At 38.5% G+C, this 23,588-nt stretch overlaps 1 protein-coding gene across 1 annotated transcript in view; it reads right to left on the reverse strand.

Moving 5' to 3' along the window:
- tmc2b (transmembrane channel-like 2b) overlaps positions 1–23,588 on the reverse strand; it is a 39,461-nt gene that overhangs the window by 3,848 nt on the left and 12,025 nt on the right. The window contains exons 6-16 of the mRNA XM_052020645.1: positions 23,093–23,235; positions 22,691–22,838; positions 19,573–19,761; positions 18,958–19,137; positions 14,896–15,045; positions 14,482–14,610; positions 14,068–14,135; positions 12,661–12,900; positions 4,839–4,964; positions 1,616–1,694; positions 510–621 (exon numbers count right to left, since the gene is read on the reverse strand). Coding sequence (XP_051876605.1) covers positions 510–621; positions 1,616–1,694; positions 4,839–4,964; positions 12,661–12,900; positions 14,068–14,135; positions 14,482–14,610; positions 14,896–15,045; positions 18,958–19,137; positions 19,573–19,761; positions 22,691–22,838; positions 23,093–23,235 — 1,564 coding nt within the window. The remainder of the gene's footprint in view (positions 1–509; positions 622–1,615; positions 1,695–4,838; positions 4,965–12,660; positions 12,901–14,067; positions 14,136–14,481; positions 14,611–14,895; positions 15,046–18,957; positions 19,138–19,572; positions 19,762–22,690; positions 22,839–23,092; positions 23,236–23,588) is intronic.

The following is a 23,588-nucleotide window of genomic DNA, read 5'->3' on the forward strand; positions in this document are numbered from 1 at the left end:
AGTGGAGCAGAAGCTAGGTTAGAGAATAAGGCAGGCCAAATCATTTCTCACTTTACTTTCTGAGGAGACCAAGGAGATCAAACCAGCAGAGTGATTGGACCCACATTTGGTTGGAGAAGATACAATCCCTGCTATAATCAGATGCACATAGATTATAAGGATTGAACTGGTAGTAGTCCTACAGCTAACCAGCCATGGTTATAGATCTTATTCAAAACAGTTTTTGAGATTTAATTGGAACAAACTGATGTAATTCCTCCCAATTCATCACATATACCTAGATGGATGCAAGGCAAAAGTTCAGCAGATCTGAATTAAGAATCTATTTTAAAAAAAAATTAAACTCATGTTTATACAGTGCAATCACTTCACGAGTAAAATTTCAATCAAATAACACCATGCAAATATTTAGTGTAATTCCCAAATAAAGACTTAAATGACAGTGTCTTTTTAAGCTATTTATTTTTCTAAAATTAGGCCACACATTAAACAATGTCTTCAGCTCCCACCTGTTTCAAGTTTGCTAGGATTTGTTCCCTTTGGTAAAAGATCTTCTAAATCTTGCAACATTGGATTGACAGTGTTTTTATTGTTCCTTCTATTCTTTTGCTCTTCACGTTGCTTTTATAATAGAAAGGAATTGTACCATATTTAACAACACTTCATTGTGGAATATAAATGTATTTAAAAATGCAACACAACGCTGAGATGTTAGCCTTGTTACACAGGAGGAATATCATGTTAGAACACAGGACATTATACTTTATTTATTAACTTCAACACGTGGCTTTTAATGTTTAATTGTTTTTCTAGCAAAGTATCTTAACTGACTCCTACAGACATGTACAGGTAGAAGTTGGATTGCTTAGCACATTTTATTTCCAATGCTATGCATTCCAGAATTAATGTAACCCACAGTAAATCATTCTGGGTGAAGTCATGCCACTCATAAAACTGGACTAGCCACTTCCTCCCCTATTCTTCAACATCTAACGTCATGCCACACACGTCCGAAATCTCCCTGGCCTGAAGTGAAGCCCCCAGGTCCAGAAAATGACTGTCATGTGGCAATCACAAAGAAATAAGGAGTAAAAAAAATTGAATTTTTACTTAGATGCCATTTAAATGGTCACTTCAACGTCTTTTTGAGAACTTTGGTGCTTTTTTCATGGCCACTCTAGCCTCTCTCTCTTCTGAAACAGCCATGTTGTGTGTTGCTGCTGTCTGGCTGCCATGAGCTGTGTTTCCTTAAGGGCTGATGTTTTGTTCTGAGTGCTGTACAGAGAAGTTGGAGTGGCTGAGATAAATTGGGAACACTCCCACCAAGACCCACGCAGATTACAATCATGCAACCTTTTGATGGAAATTCCACCAACATACTCTGGCTTTGCAGAAAGGTTGACTTCAATGGAACCAAACTTTAGAAGTGCACAATAAAATGGACGCATTGCATACTTGGTTCATGCCATGAGAAGATGAATTTCCACGCCTAAGATTTTCAAGACTTCAAATAAGTGTCCTTCTCTATATAAAGCATAATTATGGAAAACCATGCATTTCCAAGTTTGGATAATAACTGTACATTCAGTGTGACTATTTTTCAATATGCACTTACCATTTGCATCTTCTTTTTTAGCTCCAGATTTGCTGCTTTATAAGTTTTCGAGGTGGCATTAAGGTAGTATATGCCTAAGCTGCAATTAAACACAGGTTGAAAGGAAATCAGATGTCATAATGCTTAATGAATAAAGAACATATTAAAAATATACCTTATACCTTACTCTCTCTCTCTCTCTCTCTCTCTCTCTCTCTCTCTCTCTCTCTCTCTCTCTCTCTCTCTCTATATATATATATATATATATATATATATATATAAGCACTGTTCTCTGCTCAGAATTACGGTTAAAATATAACAACACTGATTTCATCATATTGGCTGAGCAGTCAATAACAGACGGCAAATGAGGATGGAAAAGGATCATTTTCTAAGCATTTTACAGAAAGCAAAATAAAGATTAAAACATTCACTATGATGGACCCAAAACGTTGACCGCTGCTTTTCTCCACGGATGCTGCCTGGCCTGCTGAGTTCCTCCAGCATCATAGTGTTTTTCATCTAGATTCCAGCATCTGCAATCCTTTGTTTCTCTATTAAAACATTCAATTGTGCCGGAATTTATAATATAAACAAACCTATTTAAAGATAAAAATATATATACTTTGAAATGCTTATCTGAAGGACTGAAAATCCATACACTAATTTTATGAGGACCAGGGAGAATGCTAAGTAGTAAAACTCACTCATACCTCATGCAACAATGTGTAACTCTTTCAGGGTATTTTAGAATGTGAATAGCTCATAAATACCAGATATTTTCATCCATTCACTGCTTTCCCTTGACCAGGATGAAGAAATCCCAAAACCATTGTTCATTGCAGAGTGAAATGATAACAAAAGTCAATGACATCAAATTTTTGTCTGTGGATTTGGCCTGTTCCAACAGCTGAATATGTTCTTTTGATGGCATTTATGTTGTATTTGGCAATTGTACTAAATTAGATTTAATTTTAACCTCTATACCCTCAATCAGGTCACTGGCAAAAGGAATGGAAGAAAATTTCAGCCAGGAATCCATTTCTCCTCTCTCCAGTATCGCTGCCCATTCCAATTACTGAATCTGGGAAGTGCATGTGTATGGCAAGGTAGTGTAGCAGTTAGCGTGACGCTATTACGGCGCCAGCGATCGGGGCTCGATTCCCGTCGCTGCCTGTAAGGAGTTTATACATTCTCCCATGTCTGCGTGGGTTTCCTCTGGGTGCTCCGGTTTCCTCCCACATTGCAAAAAAAAACGTACGGGTAGGTTACTTTGAGTTTGAAATGGGCAGCGCAGACTAGTTGGGCGGGAAGGGCCTGTTACCACGCTGTAAATAAAATTTTAAAAAAACTTTTAAAAGAAGAATATTAGCCATGATTTGGATTGGGCTCAGTGTGGATCCCTTTCTCGGTCAAATAGCTTACTACTTTCTGAGGTTGCAACAAAAATAGCACTTGAGTTCTTACTGGACATGAGACTGCAGTAGGAAACTATCCATTAAGCAACTATTTCACTTTTAATGTTCCCATAATGTATTCCCATATAATTTTCTCCTTCAATTATTAGATCCACAAGTCCAGCTATATAAATCCAAATGTAGTGAAAGCAACTAACTGAGCAAAATCCAGTAAAGTTATTGATTGGACTATGGCTTTAAGCTAATAACTTTGGCCTGAGGACATGTATGTTTTCTTAATTGCCAGTTAATATCATCTTTTTGCTGCAGATAATTATTTGTTATATTTTCATTTCTTGGACAGGTACCATGAGGCATTGCAGTAGCAGTAGCATAAGAAAGTACTAATAACCATAAATTTAGGGACAGTCTGATATATTTATTTATGAACTGTTCTTTCTTTCTAGTCATTCGAGGGATTGTCACAATGTTAATGTTTAACTCCTGTGTGGTGGACACCTTCCAATGGACTTAATTCAAGTGTAGGCTTGGCCCTTGAATGTTGGCAGAGCATTTAATCATGTGAATGTAGCTGATCTGCCCAATGCTGTCCACAGCTAGCATTCATGAATACACACAAAACACTTCTGGCAGAGCTCATTATCACCAATCAAAAGCTGGACCATTTTATTCTCTCTTACCCAAAGGAAGTTCCCAATTTGCATTTAAAATAAAACCAGCTGATTTTCTTCTGCAAAGGATCAAACCCAGAAGAGTGTGACTCAGCTACCCTTTGGATTAATTCATAGGGTGAAATCCTACTGACCTCAGCTTTCACCTCCACCCGTCTTCTTCATAATCATTCCCTGTGATTTCCCCTCACCCATTGCTACCTAGTCTGGGGGTGGAAGCCCACCTTGCTGGCCTGGACTCTGGCAGCATGGCCTAAGTGGCAGCAGGGCCTTGAATGATGCACTGAGGAAGCCCCACCCCGAAACATCGCTGAAAACTTTGATGTCAGGAAAAGTCCCACACCAACTTTTTTGTAAAATCTGAGGGATTTTTAAATGTTTTTACATGTCTGAATGTCAATGATATTTAAAATTATTAAAAAGTAACTAACTTTAAAGTTAAAATACAAATTCAGATAAAATAATTAATACTATAAACAAAACTAAAATAATTTTACAAAAGGAACTTCTTTGATTCCTGTAGCCCCATAAACCTCATGGAAACCAAAGAGGTGCTGGGTCTTGTGTCAGGTCTAACCTGGGGCTGGAGCTGAGAGGTAATTCTCCAATGTACCTGCTGGGAATCTCAGTAAAACCAGCTTCCCTCTCGTATCCATGTGGAGTCCAGTGACAAACCATCTGTCTTTTAGTAAGTACAAGACTTCTGTGCTTGGCCATGCATGCACAGAAGTCACATCTAAAAGTCCCATTTAACTCCTTATCTTTGGCCCATTCCCTGGTGGATCTGCTCTCCCCACCTCCCCCATACCTGCCTATCACTATCTCTTACCTGCATCTACCTATCACCACCTTGTGCCCACCCCGCTTCCCCTCTTTTGTCCATCTATCACTGTTCTGATTTTCTCTCCTATACATTGGGCTTCCCCTTTTCCTATCTTCAGTCCTGAAGAAGGGTCCTGACCCGAAACGTTGACCATCTGCTTTTCTCCACAGATGCTGCCTGGCCTGTTGTGTTCCTCCAGCATCATCATGTTTTTCATCTAGATTCCAGCATCTGCAGTCCTTTGTTTCTCCCATTTAAAAGAACTGTTTCATAATGCCATTATCATTCTGGTAGTTAGAGGTGTTTTTTATTGAAAGGAAAACTAAACTTACACCATCAGTAAGATCCCAGGAAGAATCAGCCCTGGATTTGAAGCATAACTGAAGAGTTTTCCAACAAATGCTGGGAAATCATACTCAATTGTTTCCATGATAACCTCAAACATTTTAGCTTTCCCACTGTAAGAAAAAAACTGAGAATTAGACTGAAATGTGGTCTAAACAACAAGATCTAAGTTGAACATTATACTTTAATGGTGAATAATTCATGTTCTTCAATAGCAGTTGTCATTAATTTTTGGTGTGCCAGTCAGAAATTGCAATTGGTGCGCCCATCTGTTCAATGCATCAAAACATTTAACCGGGAATATGCGTGATGTTAGAGGTGCATTTGTAACAAGGTGACACTCAGTAGGGAAGCTCAGTTATAGGTAACGTGGGGCAGCCACACAGGGTTGCCTCATCGTCATACATCTTTTTCAGAGCAATTCCCAGCTTAATTTTGCATCTATTACTGGGAAGTTATTTCTATGCAGTTCAAGAAAATAGAGGCAAAGAAGGGATGGGTGACTGTGGGACAGACAAAAGAAAGGAGACAGACAGTTCAGGAGGACCCTGAGGGCATCTTGCTCTCTAAACAGTATTCATGTGAGTATTAATGGGAGAGGGGGTTTCCCTGGGGAGTGCTAAAACAGGGAGAGTCAAGAGCATGAAGGAGAGACAAGAACAAGGGTGAACTCATCAGGGCTAGAGAAACAGTCAATGCCTGCCAGAAGGAATGCTCCGAAGACCTGCTCAGCTGCAACTCTGTACTTGATATGAGCGACCTTTATTCCATCCCTCAGCAACATTTCCAAGCCAACCACGCTGTCGTTCCATTGTAGCCAAGAAGTCAAGAAACTCATATCTCAGCTCAAAAATAACAAGACTGCAGTGTCAGATAGCATCCCCAGAGAAATCCCAAGGCTCAGCAGTGAAGAGTTTTAGTCACAAATCCATAATTTCATCCTCCACATCTAGGAAGAGGATAATAAACCAGGGGGCCTCAGAGATGTCATAATCCTGACCATCTACAAGAAAAGAGATCAATTTGCCTGTGTTAATTACAGAGGGATCTCCCTGCTGGCACTCCATCGTAGGGAAAATCATCACTTGGGTCCTTCTCAACCACCCCCTCCTGGTGACCAAAGAGCTGTCCTCTATATTACAGTGTGGATTTTGTCTGTCTAGAGGCACTGTGGACATGATCTTTCCCATGTGACAATCTTAAACCAAGGGACTGCCTAAGAAGAAGAAGAAGATCAACTAGAGTCAAGAAATTTGCTCTATGTATGGAGAGAAAAGAAAGTTATAGAGGTTCTATAATTAGGGAAGCAGAGAGGAACTTCAGTGCTTGTAGAAGTAATTTCAGGATAAGATGTTGCATCCATGATTCCAGGGTGAAGGCTATCACTGAGTAGCTGCAAAGGTTCTGAAAGTGAAGGGTCAACAGCCAGAGATCATGGTCTTATTGGTAGGGATGCCAGACACAGAAAAAGGGATGAGAAACTGCAGGCAGGTTTTAAGGAGTTAATAAACAGTTTGAGATACAGAACTTAATCAGGTGGAGATCTCTGGATTATTCCCTGTACCACACACCAGTGAGTACAGAAGTAAGAGGATACCACAGATAAATGCATAGCTGAAAAAATGATGCAGGATTAAGGGCTTTAGATTCCTGCTGCATTATGACCAGTTCTGGGCAAGATGGGGCTTGTGCAGACTACATGGGTTGTATCCCACAGAGCAGGGACCAATGTCCTTGCTGGATCGTTCACCTGTGCTGTAGGAGGTTTAAACAAATTTAGCACAGGAAGACAGCATTGAAAAGGAGGGAAAAGGAGCAAAAAGAATTGGGGGAGCTAATTAGCACCAGAACAAGAAATAAAAAATTTTTAGACAGAAATAATCTATGAGAATATTTAAAGGTCTAAAACAAGTTTACTGTGCATGTCTTTAAATGTTAGAAATTTATTAAGATTGATGAGCTGCAGGCATATTGTCAACTATCTCTTAAATCCCTTCATAACTAAAAAGCCATTGACCTCTGTCTGACTAAATATAGGAACGAGCCTCAGCAACTTTTTGGGGTAAAGAAATTTCTCCTCCCCTCCATCCTATATGTCTTCCCCTGTATCCTGACATTGTGACCCCTGGTTCTAGACCTTCCAGCCATGGGAAACATCTCCCCTGCACCCAGCCTGTTGCTCCCTGTCAGAATTTTGAACATTTCACTAAAAGCGTAAGGATTAGGAGGAAAAGTATCCAAGCTGACACCTTCAGCCTGTTCCACCATTCATCAAGATCATTGCTGATTATCTACTTCAGCTCTACCTTCCAGCACCCTGCCTATATCTTTTGATTCCATTATGTCCAGAAATCTATCAAATTGTTTTGAATGAACACAATGACCGAGCCTACACAAAGAATGAAGAAGTTTCTCTTTGTCTCTATCCTGAATGGCCTACCCATTATTCTGAATGTGCCCCCAGACCTAGACACCTGAGACAGGGAAAAGATTTGCCCTCCATCAACTCTGTCAAGACTTTCAGGAATTTTGTAAGATTCGATAAGATCTTCTCTCATTCTTCTAATCTCCAAGAAAACAGACCCAATGTACTCAATGTTCTCTCATACAGCACACTTGCTATTTCTAAAACTAGTCTAGTGAATCTTTGCTGCATTCCCTCTAAGGCAAGTAAATTCATTCTAAGGCTTCTAAAACTGCACATAATAGTTTTGGTACAGCTCACCAGGTCCTGTGGTAAGAGTCAGTCCAGAATTAATGGGCCACCTTCCTTCAGGAACCATTCTATAATTCTGTGAAGTTATGGCAGGAGGTCAAATGGACACCAGTACAATCTCTATCCCAAGTTTCAGTCAAGTGAAACAAAAGTGAACCTTAGTCCTAAAGTTCATATAAGCTATGTGAATTAGATTCCAATCTGTGAAGACGTTTACAAACTCTGAAGGTTACTTATGTAATCCAAACAGAAATAGTTTACCAATTTTATTACATTTCCCAAACCGCAGTTAACATTAGCTTGCCTATGTTTATTTCATTTAGTTCATTTTTTAACCATTCGCATCTGTTTGACATAAGCTGCAGGGTAATTGTTACCTAGGCATTGTTCTTTGAAAGTTTCCTCAAAAAGTAAGAGCTTTCAATGTAAATTGAAAGTCATTTTGCAATTTTATAATGGAAGTATGGTCAATTAGTTTTAGTTACCTAGAGACTGGATTGTACCTATTTTTGAGACTAAAGCATTATTGTATTTAATGCTTCTAGCAAATCAGATTCCCTAAAAACATTGCAATAATACACTGAATCTTGTGTGAAACATTATCAGAGTGGGTTACACCCAGAAGTAAGCACCAAAATGGAACCTGTGATATCTGATGAGACTTCACACGGTTTAGTGCAACTCCCGACACTTCACTGCACAGCAAGCAGACAAATGTATTAGCTTTTAAAGGTGCACTTCCCATGGTAGCTGCACAGCAGCTATACATGCTTACAGCTGCCGTGGAGCAGAAAGAGGCTGCAGGGAAGTGAGAGACAGCTCCCAAATTCACCCAAGGAGACAAGTAAGATCTGATCAATGAGATACATGTTAGGAAAAAGGTCCTGTGCAAAAGGGAGTGAAGTCTCACCCGGCCTGACACAAGAAGAATGGCAAGGCATAATTACAGTAGTCTTCCCCAGCAGTGACAATCCTTACTCAGTGGAGCAATGTGGAAAGAAATTTCATTTCTTCACAAGCTATGTCAGGGTGATCCGCTCACCATTGTTTACACATGCAGAGTTAAGATCCATACAGTAAAGTATATTTTATATGGAGGTCTGAGTTCTTCACCACACATCAGAAAATACAGTTATTGTTGCTAGAGCAGGAATTCATTAATTCATGTTATAATTAGTGCAAACATATTTGCAAAGCAAGTGTGAGAGATGTTTATGCATCATTTGGGTTGCCCCAACTGATTATAATTGGTGTTTTATGTTAATGGTAACAATTGGAACTTGGAGAGGGTCACTTGGCTTCTATTGGAGCCTATGGTTCCACAGGCTGCTATGAAGAGATGTCTCTCTTTTGGTGAGTTCATCATGTCAACAACTTCATATGTGGGAGATGAGTTGTTGGATGCTGAGCAAAACATCCCCTGGTGATCTTCTTCTTCCTCCTGCTTCTCTTGTTCCTGTTCTTCAAGCTCTGCCTCCGGATTTGACTTTTCTTGCTCTGGCACCAATGACTATCTTCGATTTACAAGATTATGACATTCTGCTGGATGAAGTCTTCACATCTAAAAGGCATTGACTGCAAGGCACCGACACACTGACGCAGAGAACAAAGTCTTGCCTTGAGAAGACCAAGGATGTTTTTCACCTCTATCGTGGTAGTTATGTGGTTCTCATATTAGTGCATAGCTGCTGTGGTTGGATATTGCACTTGTGAAGGAGCCACAGAAGTAAAGGCTAGCCCTTCTCCCCAGATCCATCCCTCTGGGCAGTGTTGATCACTAGCAATGTACAGCAGTAGCTGAAGGGGGTCACAGGAGTGTGGAGTTAACCGTGAAGGATTTTTTTTATTCATGACCCACAATCAGCTTCACATTGAGGAAGTGTAAACTTCTCCTGTTTGCAAAATCATCCAGGTTATTGCTCTTATGAGAAGCCAGCAATGTCAGCAGACCCCTATGCTAAAGGTGCTCACTGTTTCTGACTAAAATCAAAATAAATGAATTGGTTTATTCACAAATACAGTGCCTGAGAGCCCTCTATGATGCAGCATTGAGTAGCACATTGTTAGCTGCGTCAGGGATCTACTTGCATTCATTTGGAAATGCCGTGTGTGAGGGAATTGTCAGTCAATATGACCTTGACCTCTACCGAGAGAGCAGTAAGGCACATGAGCACAGAGGAATGTCATCATGCAGAATGTTGCATACGTCAGTAATAAAAGCCTTGGAAAACCTGAGCATACAAATATATTTTTCATCAGAGAGGTCCAAGTAGGATATGGTGTCTCTGAAGACTTAATGCTAGTAGGCATTTTGCTGGTGGGCATGTCTTTGCCTCTTACCCAGAAGTCTCTAACCCATCCTAAGTGACCAATCATGATCCAGTGAAGGAATATTGCAAGCATTGCCACTACTGAGGAACTCATGGAATGAATATCTCAGCAGTTAAAAGCTGGAGACAACACTACCTACTTTTGGACTTCGGAAGGATTTACCATGAACGGGCCTGTACATTTCCATCCAATCTTATCTCATTGGCAAAACCTCAAAGGCTTATCAGAGAAACTGGCCATCACTGGATCTATGTGCTGGAACTCTGTAGGAGTATCTTACAGGAGGACTGCTACAGTTCATGATGACAGCTCATCACATTTTCTCAAGGGCAATACAGAAAAGGCAATAAATGCTAGGCTTGCCAGTAATACATACATACTATAAAATAATAAAAAGATATGTATCACAGGTTATCAGGTATCTGGGCATCACTTGCACACATATCTCAGGCACATCCCAAGTGTTCTCAACTATCAGAGATCCTCAGTTCCATTTTTACATCAATAATTTTGATTGTTAATTGTTCTTTTATTCCTCAAGTTCACAGACTGTTAAAACAGAAGTTGATAAGCATTAATTCTTATGAGCATGATCTCTGCACATCATTGAAGACATGAAACACGGGAAGTAATTTATATCATTGTGTCCATGGCTGATAAAAAAAAGTGCTACCCAATCTAATCCCATCTTCCAGCACCAGGTCACAGCCCTTCAAGTACACACCCAATTACTGCACTGATGAATGATGTTTCTCTCTCTACTACAAATCTCTTGTGAAAAATTCTGCTGTTGTAAATCTACACCCCTGTTTTTTGATCCCTTGTGAAGGGAACTAGGTCTTATCCATTTATTCTACTTAGCCCCATCATAATTTTATACATCATGTCTTCCCTCTACCTTCCTGGTTCCAAAGAAAACAACTCAACCAAATTTTCCTCAACACCTTAATTTTCCACAACAGACAAAATCTTCATAAATCACCTTTGCCTTCTATCTAGTACAACCACATTCTTCTTATTATGTGACGATCAGAATTATACACAGTACTCAAGCTGCGGCCTATCTAATGTTGCATGCAGATCGAGCAAAATCTCCCTGTTCCTACATTCAATGCCTCAGCTAATGTAGGAAAGTGTTTCATGTGCATTTTTAACCACTTTATTGACTTTCCTGATAAGGATCTGTGGACATCTATTCAAAAGTCCCTTTACTCCTCCACAACACTCAAGATTTTGCCAGTTATTGTATATTCTCTTGCCTTAATGTACATCTGCATGCGAGTTACCTCACACTTCTCCAGATTAAATTCCATTCACTTTTCAGCCCAACTGACCAGACCATCTGTGGCTTCTCCTAAAGTTTGAAAGCTTTCCTCTTCATTTCCAACCATTCAATCATTTTGTATCATCTGCAAATATATTTATCATACCCCTTCTATATCAATCTAAATCATTGTTACAAAAGCCAAGGGACTGAATACTGAGCTCCCATGGAACCCTACTGTTAAAAGCCTTCCAGACACAAATACATTGTACAAGAAAAATAACCCAGGATATGATTTCTGTCTTTACTACATGGGTGGTAATCTGGCAGAGTAGATCACCCACTTGTTACAGCACCTGCTTTGATTTTCTTTTCATTTGGTCACGTTGTAATTATATTATCCTCTGAGTGAAGCCAACACAGAATCTAATGGCAGTCTGACAAGTTCCCAATATGAATGTAGACATGGGTGTTATAATTATTGTCACTGAAAGGAAATGCAGGAAAAAGCTAGAGTTTCCTTTAAATATTTTCTACTTGAAATACGGTGACTTTGCACTTGACAAGTCAACTATAAATCAGAGTTCTGAACTCTGAAATAAATATTAACTTCACAAGTATACCCAGGTTCTATGGATGCAAAAGTACAGTTCATTCAGTGGAATATTTTTCTATGGAGGATGGAGGGGAAAGTTAATTGGGTCAGGCTGGATGAGCATGAGTAAGTGACAACAATTTGATTTTATGTTTCTGTGAGATGAATCAAATTAATATCATCTATATTCTCCAAATTGTCTTGTGCAATATCATGGGAAAATCAACTGTATTATATTCAAAATCTTGTAGGTAAGCACTTTGATTCAACATGTTTATTCTTATAAAATGGGGTATCTTTCAACTTACTGCAGTCAGCGCTACGAAGGGTGCTGATAAACAAATCAAAATTTTACCTTTAAAGCTATATTTTAAATACCTATAAGGTGTATTTATTAAAAATACATGAAATAAATATATTTTACTGCTGTCTAAGTCTTTTCATTATTGGTTACTTTGCAATGTAGGAGGGGAGAAAGATCACACAGTGGGTTATTACATACAGCATGAAATGCTTTGCAAAGTGGTTATTTAGATATAGAAGTTTATAGAAAAATTGGACATCTATTTGAAAATAAGGAATATAAAATGATAAGGGTAAGAGCTGAAAAATGGAATTAAGTTCTATTTTACAGGGTTAATGTCAAATGACCTTCTGTGCTGCAATGGCTGTAATTATAAGATACACTTACTTGATAAGATGATCCAAATTGAAACCATGTTGATGTGTTACTGTAATTGCTTCTCATATTACTCTACAATTTCTTGGCCAAAAGCTTATTAGTTCAGATATGAACAAAAGAAAAAGGTATATAGTATGAAGAAGTGTAATCCATGGTTGTTTCATTATATAGCAGACAATATATTGACTTAATACAGGATAGGTTTCTTTAAAACTGATTACCTGAATGGCCCACAATCAAATGAGGGGGTAAATGTCATTATGGTGTAGACTACTGGCAATAAACTTAGGAATAAAATCAACAATAATAATGACATGTAGAAATTATTAGATCCCGATGCCTTGAAAACTCTTGACTGAGGGACATTGCAACACATAACAGCCCAGCACTGAAAGTACATAGATGTCAACAGCCGTAGAATATTGATGCCAATTAAGCCAGGAGAATAGAAGGTGCCCATCCTGAAAAATAGAAGAATACTCTTCAATTCAGTGTAAAGCTCATGAATACGAGTACCAGCATTACAAGAACTAGCTTGATCCTATTTTGTTGTCTTTCACTATCTACAGGTGTTTAATATTTGAAACAAATGATTCAATCATTATCACATGGTTGTTTGTGGTATTTTGTAATGATATTTGTAAGGCTGCATGTTTTCTTATATTTACAAGGACAACGCTTTGAGGTACTTAATTGACTGTGAAGTAATTTGAGACATTCTGAGGATATGAAAGTTATTTCATTTTATTTCTTCTCTACATTGATTGGGAAAAAGGCTTTCAAAGCTGCTACCTCCATCTACTGGCAGCAATCCAGTTCTGCGGGATAATTTTCTTCAATGTTAGCACCATAATGGACTGAAATTTTCACTAAACATACTGGCATTCCACCAGGATTACAACATATTACCATTGTAAATGTGAAGAGTTTCAAGGCTGCTGCGCAAAGGTGTGCAAACACCAAAGTCACAGACTATTGTACAGCTGATTGCTGCTATCACGCTGGCACTGCTGGATGCCATTGTGGAGAGTGACCCTCAACAGTTTTCCTGTCATTACTTGAGGAAAGTTGGCAAATGAACACTGTGCCCAGTTAGGCCTGGCACACTTCCAGTGATTCCATTCATTTCTATGGAGAGGCGTGGCTGCAAGGGAGATGGGAGATGGCACACCTGCAACTAGACTGGAGTGAAAATGATCAAAGTCTCCAATATTTCCACTGAGACTCACATGACAGTTTTGGGTATATTCCATCCAATCAGGGAGATTAGCAAATATTCCAAACCCTTACATCCTCTCTCACTATATCCATTTCATTAATATTTTGCACTTCTCCAATTATGTCTGCACCATTCTTTCTTTAATGAAGATAAGTACAAAGCATTCATTAAAAAACAAAGATTTTCTGGCTCGACAAGATTTTTAAATGGACCCTTTTTCCTTAATTCCTCTTGTTCTTTATATATTCATTAAAAACCAGTGGATTTTCCTTGATTATTTTTGAGCTTGGTTCTCACCCCACCTTGCTCATTGAGGGATCATAGGATGACGTGCTTCGTTAGCCCATTGGGCTAAGATTGAGCAGTTTTACTTTATTAATCATATGGTTGTAAGAAAAGTCTTCATTACCATATCATCCCTTGATTGAAGATAAGTCCTAGAACATTTCCACTGATGTCAAATTCAGTATATGAAGGCTGAAATGTTAAGAGTAAATGTTGCAAGGTTATTAGAAAAAAAAACAAACTGTCCATGACTTCCTTTTACAACACACAATTAACAACCGTTAGAGCCATTTACTCCTTGCCAATGGGTCTATAAACACCAACTAGCCATTTTTCCTGAAGGAATTATTTTTAAATGTTGTTATTAAGCAAAGTACAGATATCTTCTTATAAACAAATTCATCTTTGCATATTCAACTGTGATTAGATGAGCATAAATTTAATTTTTAATCTTTAATCATGTATCAAACATATAGACATAGAACATTAGTGATTATTAATTCACTCAACATATTTCTTTTGAGAAATAATACTTAACAAATCCATACTCCAGATCCCAGCACCAGCAGTAGTTAACAAATCTGACAAATAAGGCACGAAGGAAATCTCCAACAAATATACTTCCATAAGTTACAAGTATGTCAGACACAGTAAGCTTTGTAAATTCCTATGAATAGTAAAATAACAAAAGTTATTCAGTAAATAGTGCAATGATTCAATCTTTCAATACTTTTGCATGTTTACTACACAGTTAAATCTATCAAAACATAATTTCATTTACACTAATATAATTTGACCAATATAAACTTGAAGTAAATATATTATTCCATGCTTGAACCTAATGCATATTATGTGATACAGCATTGTGCAATGTACTGTTGACATGAAAAACACAACTAAGAAACAAAGTATTCCAAAGTCCACTTCTACAGTATAGATTCAGGTGACGTACCATTCCAACACCAGTCTCCCAGCAAGGCCCTCGGGGAAAATCTGCAGGATCTATTTGTGGAATATTTCCAGAGGTTGAATTGTTAGATGTTAAATTGAAGGAGTTAATCATGGCTAAAGTCTTATTCTTTATACTTTCTTCCTCTGCCAACTGAAGAAGAGAAAGAAAACATCATGTTTAAAACTACACTTGTACAGCAAAAATATTTTAAAGAAATAGCTTAGATCTGGATCTGTCATGGTCCTATGTTTTTCCAGAATCAGCCAGAAGACAGCAGACCTGCTCTCTCATGTACGTCTGGCAATCTCTGGGGAAAATTGACAGGATTCATCAAATTGGGATTGATTGCCCCACAATTGATTTAATTCCAGCTGGAAACCAAACATGCAGAGGTTTGTATTCCTAGCATTATTAATGTACAAATAAACAAATATGCACAGCATGACATATTCACACAAATAACGGCAACTTTTAAAACTTTTATATTTAAGAGGATGCATTTAATGGCCAACAATAGTTCCAGGAGGAATTGATATAGCAATTAAGGAGGTCAAAAAGTGGCAAAAAGCAATTAAGGAGGTCAAAAAGAGAAAGTCTGGGGGCCGAAGTTAGTGCAGTCGTTATTACTAAGGAGAAAGTACTTGGGAAACTGAAAGGTCTGAAGGTGGATAAGTCGCCTGGACTGGATGGACTACACCCTAGTGTTCTGAAAGAGGTAGCTGAAGAAATTGTGAAGGCACTAGTAGTGATCTTTCAAGCATCACTAGAGTCAGGAATGGTTCTGGAGGCCTGGAAAATCTCAAATGTCACTCCTCTCTTTAAGAAGGGAGGGAGGCAAAAGACAGGAAATTATAGGCCAGTTAACCTGACTTCAGTGGTTGGTAAGATGTTAGAGTCCATTATTAAGGATGAGGTTTCGAGGTACTTGGAAGCTCATGATAAAATAGGCTGAAGTCAGCATAGTTTCCTTCAGGGGAGGTCTTACTTGACAAATCTGTTGTAATTCTTTGAGGAAGTAACAGACAGGGTAGACAAAGGAGAGTCAGTGGATATTGTTTACTTGGATTTTCAAAAGGCCTTTGTCAAGGTGCAGCACATGAGTCTGCTAAACAAGATAGGAGCCCATAGTATTACAGGAAAGATACCAGCATGGATAGAAAATTGGCTGACTGGCAGAAGGCAAAGAGAGGGAATAAAGGGGGCCTTTTCTGGTTGACTGCCAGTGACTAGTGGTGTTCCGCAAGGGTCAGTGTTGGGTCTGTTACTTTTCACGTTATATGTTAATGATCTAGATGATGGAATTGATGGCTTTGTGGCTAAGTTTGCGGATGATACAAAGATAGGCGGAGGGGCAGGTAGTGTTGAGGAGGCAGGGAGTCTGCAGAAAGACTTGGACAGGTTGGGAGAATGGGTAACGAAGCAGCAGATGGAATACAGTGTAGGGAAGTGTACAGTCATGCAATTTGGTGGAAGGAATAAAGGTGTAGACTATTTTCTAAATGGGCAGTGAGTTCAGAAATTGGAGGTGCAAAGGGACTTGGGAGTCCTAGTGCAGGATTCCCCAAAGGTTAACTTGCCGGTTGAGTCAGTAGTAAGGAAGGTAAGTGCAACATTAGCATTCATTTTGAGAGGACTAGAATATAAAAGCAAGGATGTAATGCTGAGACTTCATAAGGTGTGGTCAGACCACGTTTGGAGTATTATGAGCAGTTTTGGGCTCCATATCCAAGGAAGAATGAGCTGGCATTGGAGAGGGTCCAGAGGAGGTTTACAAGAATGATCCCAGGAACGAAAAGGTTAACATATGAGGAGCATTTGATGTCTCTGGGCCTGTACTCACTGGAGTTTAGAAGGATGAGGGAGGATTTCATTGAAACCTACCGAATATTAAAAGGCCTGGATAGAGTGGACGTGGAGAGCATGTTTCCAGTAGTGGGAGAGTCTAGGACTAGAGGGCACACCCTCAGAATAGAAGGATGTCCCTTTAGAAGAGAGATGAGGAGGAATTTCTTTAGCCAGAGGGGTGGTGACTCAGTGGAATTCATTGCCACAGATGGTTGCGGAGGCCAAGTCATTGGGTATATTTAAAGTGGAGGCTGATAGGTTCTTGATTAGTAAAGGTTACAGGGAGAAGGTAGAAGGATGGGGTTGAGAGGGAAAAATAAATCAGCCATGATTGAATGGAGGAGCAGATTCAAAAGGGCCGAATGGCCTAATTCTGCTCCTGTGTCTTATGGTCTAATATATTGGAGACACAAGAGAATGCAGATACTGGAATCTGGAGCAACAAACAATCTGTTGGAGGAACTCAGTGGGTCGAGCAGCTTCTGTGGGGGTTAAGGAATTGATGATGTTTCAGGTCGAAACCCTACATCAGGACTGGGGTTGGAGAGGAGAGATGGCAGGTATAAAGTGGAGAAGGGGATTGGTCTCAAATTCACATGGATCATTTCTGACACTTCTCTCCCTTTTCTAGATCTCTCCATATCCATCTCAGGAGACAAACTATCCAATGATATTTACTTTAAGCACACTGACTCCCACAGCTACTTACCCTTTTCCCATCCTGTCCCTCTCAGACTCCTGTCTCACCACTCTCCTCTTTAAACTGGCCATCTCCCCTCTCCACTCTCAGTCCTGATACAGGGTTTCAACCTGAAACATCAGCAATTCCTTTCCCGCCACAGATGCTGCTTGACTCACTGAGTTCCTCCGGCAGATTGTTTGTTGCTTCTGATATCTTGTGACCTTAGCTTTTTAAAGTCTTTATTACATGGTGTTTGCTGGATCTCAAATTATTGCTGTAACAAGCAGTATGATAACTAAATGTATTTTTCAAAATGTCAATTTGCATCCATGGGCTCTCTCACAGTATACTTTTTTGCTTTTTGCTCACAAGATTGATTATCATATGTAGCTACTGTGGCTGATTAATTTCTTTCTTTTTCTCTGTATTCCTCTCAAGTTCAAATTATTCACATTCAGTACTAACATGGCCCTCTTTTTGAATTAAAAGAGTGCAGAGACTCCAGATTTCCTTAGGGCAGGCATGGAATAGCATAGAAATTCTAATTTTCATAAGATCACATGAAGAATGATATGCTGCAATTAGAGTGCTGATTACTGGAATATGAAATGTAGAAATTGCCATGTCATAGTCCAGTCTTGTCCACTGACAGTGTATAGCTGTTGTACTGAAGTCAGGGAAATTCAACACCATTGTTCATTATTCTTAATGAACCTCTTAAACATTGGCCTAAAGCATGTCTTCAATTTGAATTTTGATTTTGTCACTTCATAATTCTGTGATGAAAAGAGAAAAGCTAAAAAAAATTCCACATAACTTTACCACGTGTAGAATGATGTGGAGCTATTAATATTCTTATACAGTGTTTGAAACCAGTTAATCTATTTGTGGTTATGAAGATGCAGTTGATGTTAATGACACTGGCTTCTTTGAAGCAGCCACAGTAAACTGCTAGTGATGTGATTATGGTTGAAACAAATTTTCACTTGAACTTTTGCTTTATTTTAAACACAAATTTAAAATAGAACATAAATGCAGTGTCCATGAGATGAAAAATAAAAACCACAAGTGCAAGGATGTTTGTAATCTTAACATTGTTTTGAAATAGAGCTTGTTTTGCAGATGTTTTTAAGAAGCACCCCAAATGCAGCATAACGTTTTTTATACTTTGTAAAAGATCCCATACTAAGGGGATCATAAGTCAGTAAAGTCAGCCTAGATACACCCAATGAGGCACCAGCAACCATCTTTCAAGGCATCATGCCTATCAGTAAAAAGAGATGTGAAGATGTGTCTCTATCAGTGGACGTCCAGATGTAGTTCCATTTCTTACAAAGACTGAGCTGCTGTTAACAATATCATTGTGGTTACTAGCTGTCTTTATTAACTTCATCTGTTAATATGTAAGGTTCTGTCACTTCAGTCTTGGCAGAGGATTTTAATGGATAATATAACTTACAAAAATGAGTTGTGAATTACCCAGAAACAAAAGTACACCAGAGTAAGCAGAAATAGATTCAATGAGAGTTTCTCACCTGCACATTGACTTGATCAATAAGAGCCAGCAGAAATGTGTATAGATTACCAAGGAAAAGGGCAAACATTCGCCACAGCTGCCATTTCAATGCAATACGGGGATGATAATTTTCCAGAGCAGCAATTGTTTCAAATAGTGGAGGAACAAACATTCCCAACAATGCCATAACTATGTCAATCTACAAAATTAACATATTTAAAAGTTATTGCTAATAATTTGGATGATTTCTGCCAAATTAGTTGATTTAAGGTGTTTACAGACAAATCACTAAACATCAAACTCTTGTAAATTAATTGGTCCATAACCGAGAGGGCAAATCAGATAGCATGTTTATCCGAGCTAAATAAAGCTGTGAAATATTGTAGTGAGGGAACTATAATAAATATAGAAGAAATTGCTCTTAAATGTAAGTGATCTGTTATTTTCAACCATAATATAGATCAGGATATCTTCATAACATATTTGTTTGAAAAAATTAGAAGTTATATTCCACTGTTAAAATAAAATTTCAAACGAAACAGTTTCAATGTACATTCCTTCAAATAAAACTAAATATTATGATACTTCAATAATTCTATTCATTTTATGGCAGTTATTGTAAAGGAATGCTTACCTCATTTTTTTGATACCAGGTTAAGGTATCTATTGTTGAATAAGTTTGGGATTTTCTCACAACGTAAAAAATGAGATACCCACTTCCAGCAAGACAACAAAATATAAGAAAATTAGCCAAAACAACTAAAAATCTCCTGAGGTGAATATTTTCATCTTTTTGATTTTCCTCTTCATCCACAATGGATTCCTGACAAAATAATGTATAATTGTTCAGAATAACCAGTTATACTTATGAATAATATTACTAAAGCTGTGCAAGGGTAGCAATATGATCAAGTTTCTTAAATTGAGGAGTACTTAAGAGTTGCTGCAGAGCATAGAGCAGCTGCTCTCTCCCAGAGGTTGACACAGCTGGGTAGTTAAGTAGGTGTCCAAATGGCAGGGTAGGAGGATAAAATAAATGAAAAGATCTTCGAGTAAAGTGATATCATTCAGCAAGTGTAGTCTAGAGCATCTGCACTTCGCAACAGGACTAATAGCTGTGGTTTGGGAAGGCACTTCAAAATTTAGAAATGCAGTCATCTAAAGGAATTCAAAATGGGAAAAGATGGGCTTTTCTAAAACTGCTGTGCTAAGTCCAACACGGTGTGTTGTCTCACAGATGTCAGCATAAAGAAAATCATCAAGGTGGTGCAGAGCATTTTGCAGTCTGTTTCCATGCCATATCTCTCTATGACTCTTTGAACAGTAGATTTTGACACTTTATTGCATGGTTTCTTTATTTTAATTTTTAAACGAGGTTGTCTAGGACTTTAAGCCGGTGCTGGCATTGGGTTTCTGCCTGAGTTAACATCCCTATTGAACAATCACCACATCCACCCTGTGCTCAATCCCTACACAGCAAACTCACAGGTACAGTCAAAAATGTTACCATCCCCTTCCCTAATTATCTATCTGCCATCTAATTCTGTTTGTCTAAAATATTGCATCTATAGGAGATCAGCTATCAAATAAACAATATTGCCAATAAATATTATTTTTAAACATATTTATTTAGAACTAATGTGATTAACTAATGTGAACTAACTTGATATGATATGCTATCACAACCTATATTGAATGATGATTAAGGTAACGCATCACATTTTTATGAGTATGCTGGTAGAATCCAGTTTTGGACACAAAAGTGGGAGGTAAATACATGTAAAGCATGAGAAAATATAGTCATTTCTACTTCTCTATTGTCAAGACACCCTCTATCACCATCTTGATGGTTTGGTTGGGTCATTGGCAAGAAATAGAAGCTGAAATGGTCACTAATTTTAACACTATAGTTGGAAGACAAAGGCAGAGGCTGGCTACTCTGCAATGAACAGCTCACATCTTTACCTTTCAGGGTTTTTCCATCATCTAGAATCAACAATTTATACCATTGAAGGTCCCATTTGGCCTGCCATGCACATGCCAGCTGAAAAAGAGTTTAGCCATTTGGACACCTCACAGATCAATTAGTAGTTTTGTCAGTACTCATCATTAAGTACTGTTGGAGGGAGTATTTAGATTCCTACCATTCTTTGGTTATAAAACATTTTCCTCTTCTTTCCAATCCCCTGCTATCAATGACCTTAAACATACATGGCACAGTGGTGCAGCTAGTAGAGCTGCTGCCTGACTGCTCCAGCAGTCCGACCTGGGCACTCTCTGTGTGGAGTCTGCATATTCTCCCTGACCGCATGGGTTTCCTCCCACGTCCTAAAGATATGTGGGTTGGTAAGTTAAATGGCCACTGTAAATTGCCCCTAGAGTGTTAGGTGTGGGGAAGGAGTTGATGGGAATAAAAATTGGATTAGTGTACTGTAAATGGGTGCTTGAGAGTGGGTGTGGACTTGATGGAGCAAAGGGCCTGCTTCTGTATGTATGGCTATGATTCTGTACAATTTCAGGGTATACATCCTAATTGTCAACCTCTCTGCTGAGGGAAGGGGGCGGGGTCCTTTCTGTTCATTTTGCCTAAGCCTCTCAATGTTTTACACCCCAAGGTACTCTCCTTAGCTTTCTCAATTGGATAGAAAGAAGCACAAGCCCAGTCAATCTCTTAAAAGATTTATGACCTTAAAAGATTTATGAGATTGAAGTCAGGGATGTGAAATTTTCATCAGTGGCCAAGATAGGTGCAATGCTCAAAAAGCATAACATATCAAATAGTGCAGTTCACTTGAGTTGTTCCTTCCACTAAAATCAATACCCAACTTCCTCCAATCCTAACTGCAGCTGCATGCATTTCCATACTTTCCATATTTTCTAATAATGTAGCAGGAGTCATTTGGTCTATCAAGTCTGTGCCAGCTTACAGAGCAATCCATTTCCATCACTAATTTTTTCCCTAGAACTTATTCCCACATGCCCATCAATTCTACCACCCACCCACACCTTGGGACAATTGGGATGGAGGAGAAAGCAGGGACACCCAGGAGAAACCCATGGGGTCACAAGGAGAAAGAGCAAACTCCACACAGGCAGCACACAAGGTCAAGATTGGACCCGGGTTGCAGGAGTTCCAATGCAGAGCTCTACCAGCCGCGCTACTGTCTTGCCACGTGAACATCATACACTGCAATAGCTCTGTAGGATTACTTCACCTGAACCCTAGTCCTCTGTGAACTCTACCACCAAAGGACAACAGCAGCAATATCATGCAAAACTCAAATTCAAGGAACAACAATCTGTTTTGGTTTTGACCCAAAGCATTGATAATTCCTTTCCTCCCACAGATGCTGCTTGACCTGTTGAGTTCCTTCAGCAGGTTGTTTGTCACTCCAGATTCCAGCATCTGTAGTCTCTTGTGTCCCAAATTCAAGGAAAATGTCCTTGAAAAATACAACATTTTTCTTAATTTTCATCAAGAAGCAAAAAAAAACTACAGGTGCAGGAAATCTAAAATCAAAACAGAGTTCTGATGGAAGATCATCAATCTGAAACATTGACTCTGTTTCTTTCCCCAAAGGTACTGCCTGACTTGCTGCATATGTTCAGCTGTCTCAGTTTTGATCACTCAAGTTCCATGGGGGAAGGAGGGGAACACACAGGTTATTATTATTTTTACAATTTAACATGTAGTAGAAACAATCAATATGCATGGACAATAACGATTTAATTCAACAGAGTGCTAAATTTACCTTAAAACTGGTTGTAATGGATGCAAACTTGTTATCAGCTGTTTCGGGATTTCCAATTAGATAATCCCAACTAGTAAACATTTTCCAGCTAAAGTTGAAATCTCCATCATCTCCATCAACTCCACTTTCATTTGCATTTCGTGCCATTCTATACAGGATCAATATTGTCATAAAACATAAATGATATTTTAAATCAGTACTTTCAATACACATCACATCTAAGCAGACAGTTTGGTGACAGGTGATATCACAAACAGTTCAGGCTTCATAGCTTACAAAGTCACTTGACTACAACTCTCCATTACTTTCTATGGAATAGGTGCTCTATCATAGTCCTGGATGGACTCAGTAACAACTGCACAAGAATCTAAACAGTCTCACTACAGCTTAATCAATACTCACGTTCTGATCACAACCATGAGACTGTATCCAAAGGAACCCACACCAACCATGAAATAAGACAAGGGTAATCTATACTTGAACACACCAATCATTCGTTGATTGCTGTAGTATCCATAGAAAAGAGCTGAATACTTTATATAACCCTGTAAAATACAGTGTTCATTTTACAATCATCCTGTTATACCATTGATTTACATTTAAATGTTCAAACATCATGACTTAACCTTACAGCATATTATGTACAAGGTATCGAAAAACACATTTCTAAAACATGTCATCCCATGAGGTTTTCAAGACATCATTGGAAAGATTAATGGCAATATAGTTTGTAAAATTCACTTAAAAAAATCATTAGTATAAAAGTATATAAAATATTTGATATTGGTCAAAAAGATCTTTAATGCCTCAAACATGACATCACCAAATTAAATCCCTAGCACTCATTTGGATATGATGGAATAATTAAGAAGTGAACCTGACAATGACAAAATGGATG

This window comes from Pristis pectinata, chromosome 7 (assembly GCF_009764475.1).
Source record: "Pristis pectinata isolate sPriPec2 chromosome 7, sPriPec2.1.pri, whole genome shotgun sequence".
Classification (NCBI taxonomy): Eukaryota; Metazoa; Chordata; class Chondrichthyes; order Rhinopristiformes; family Pristidae; genus Pristis; species Pristis pectinata.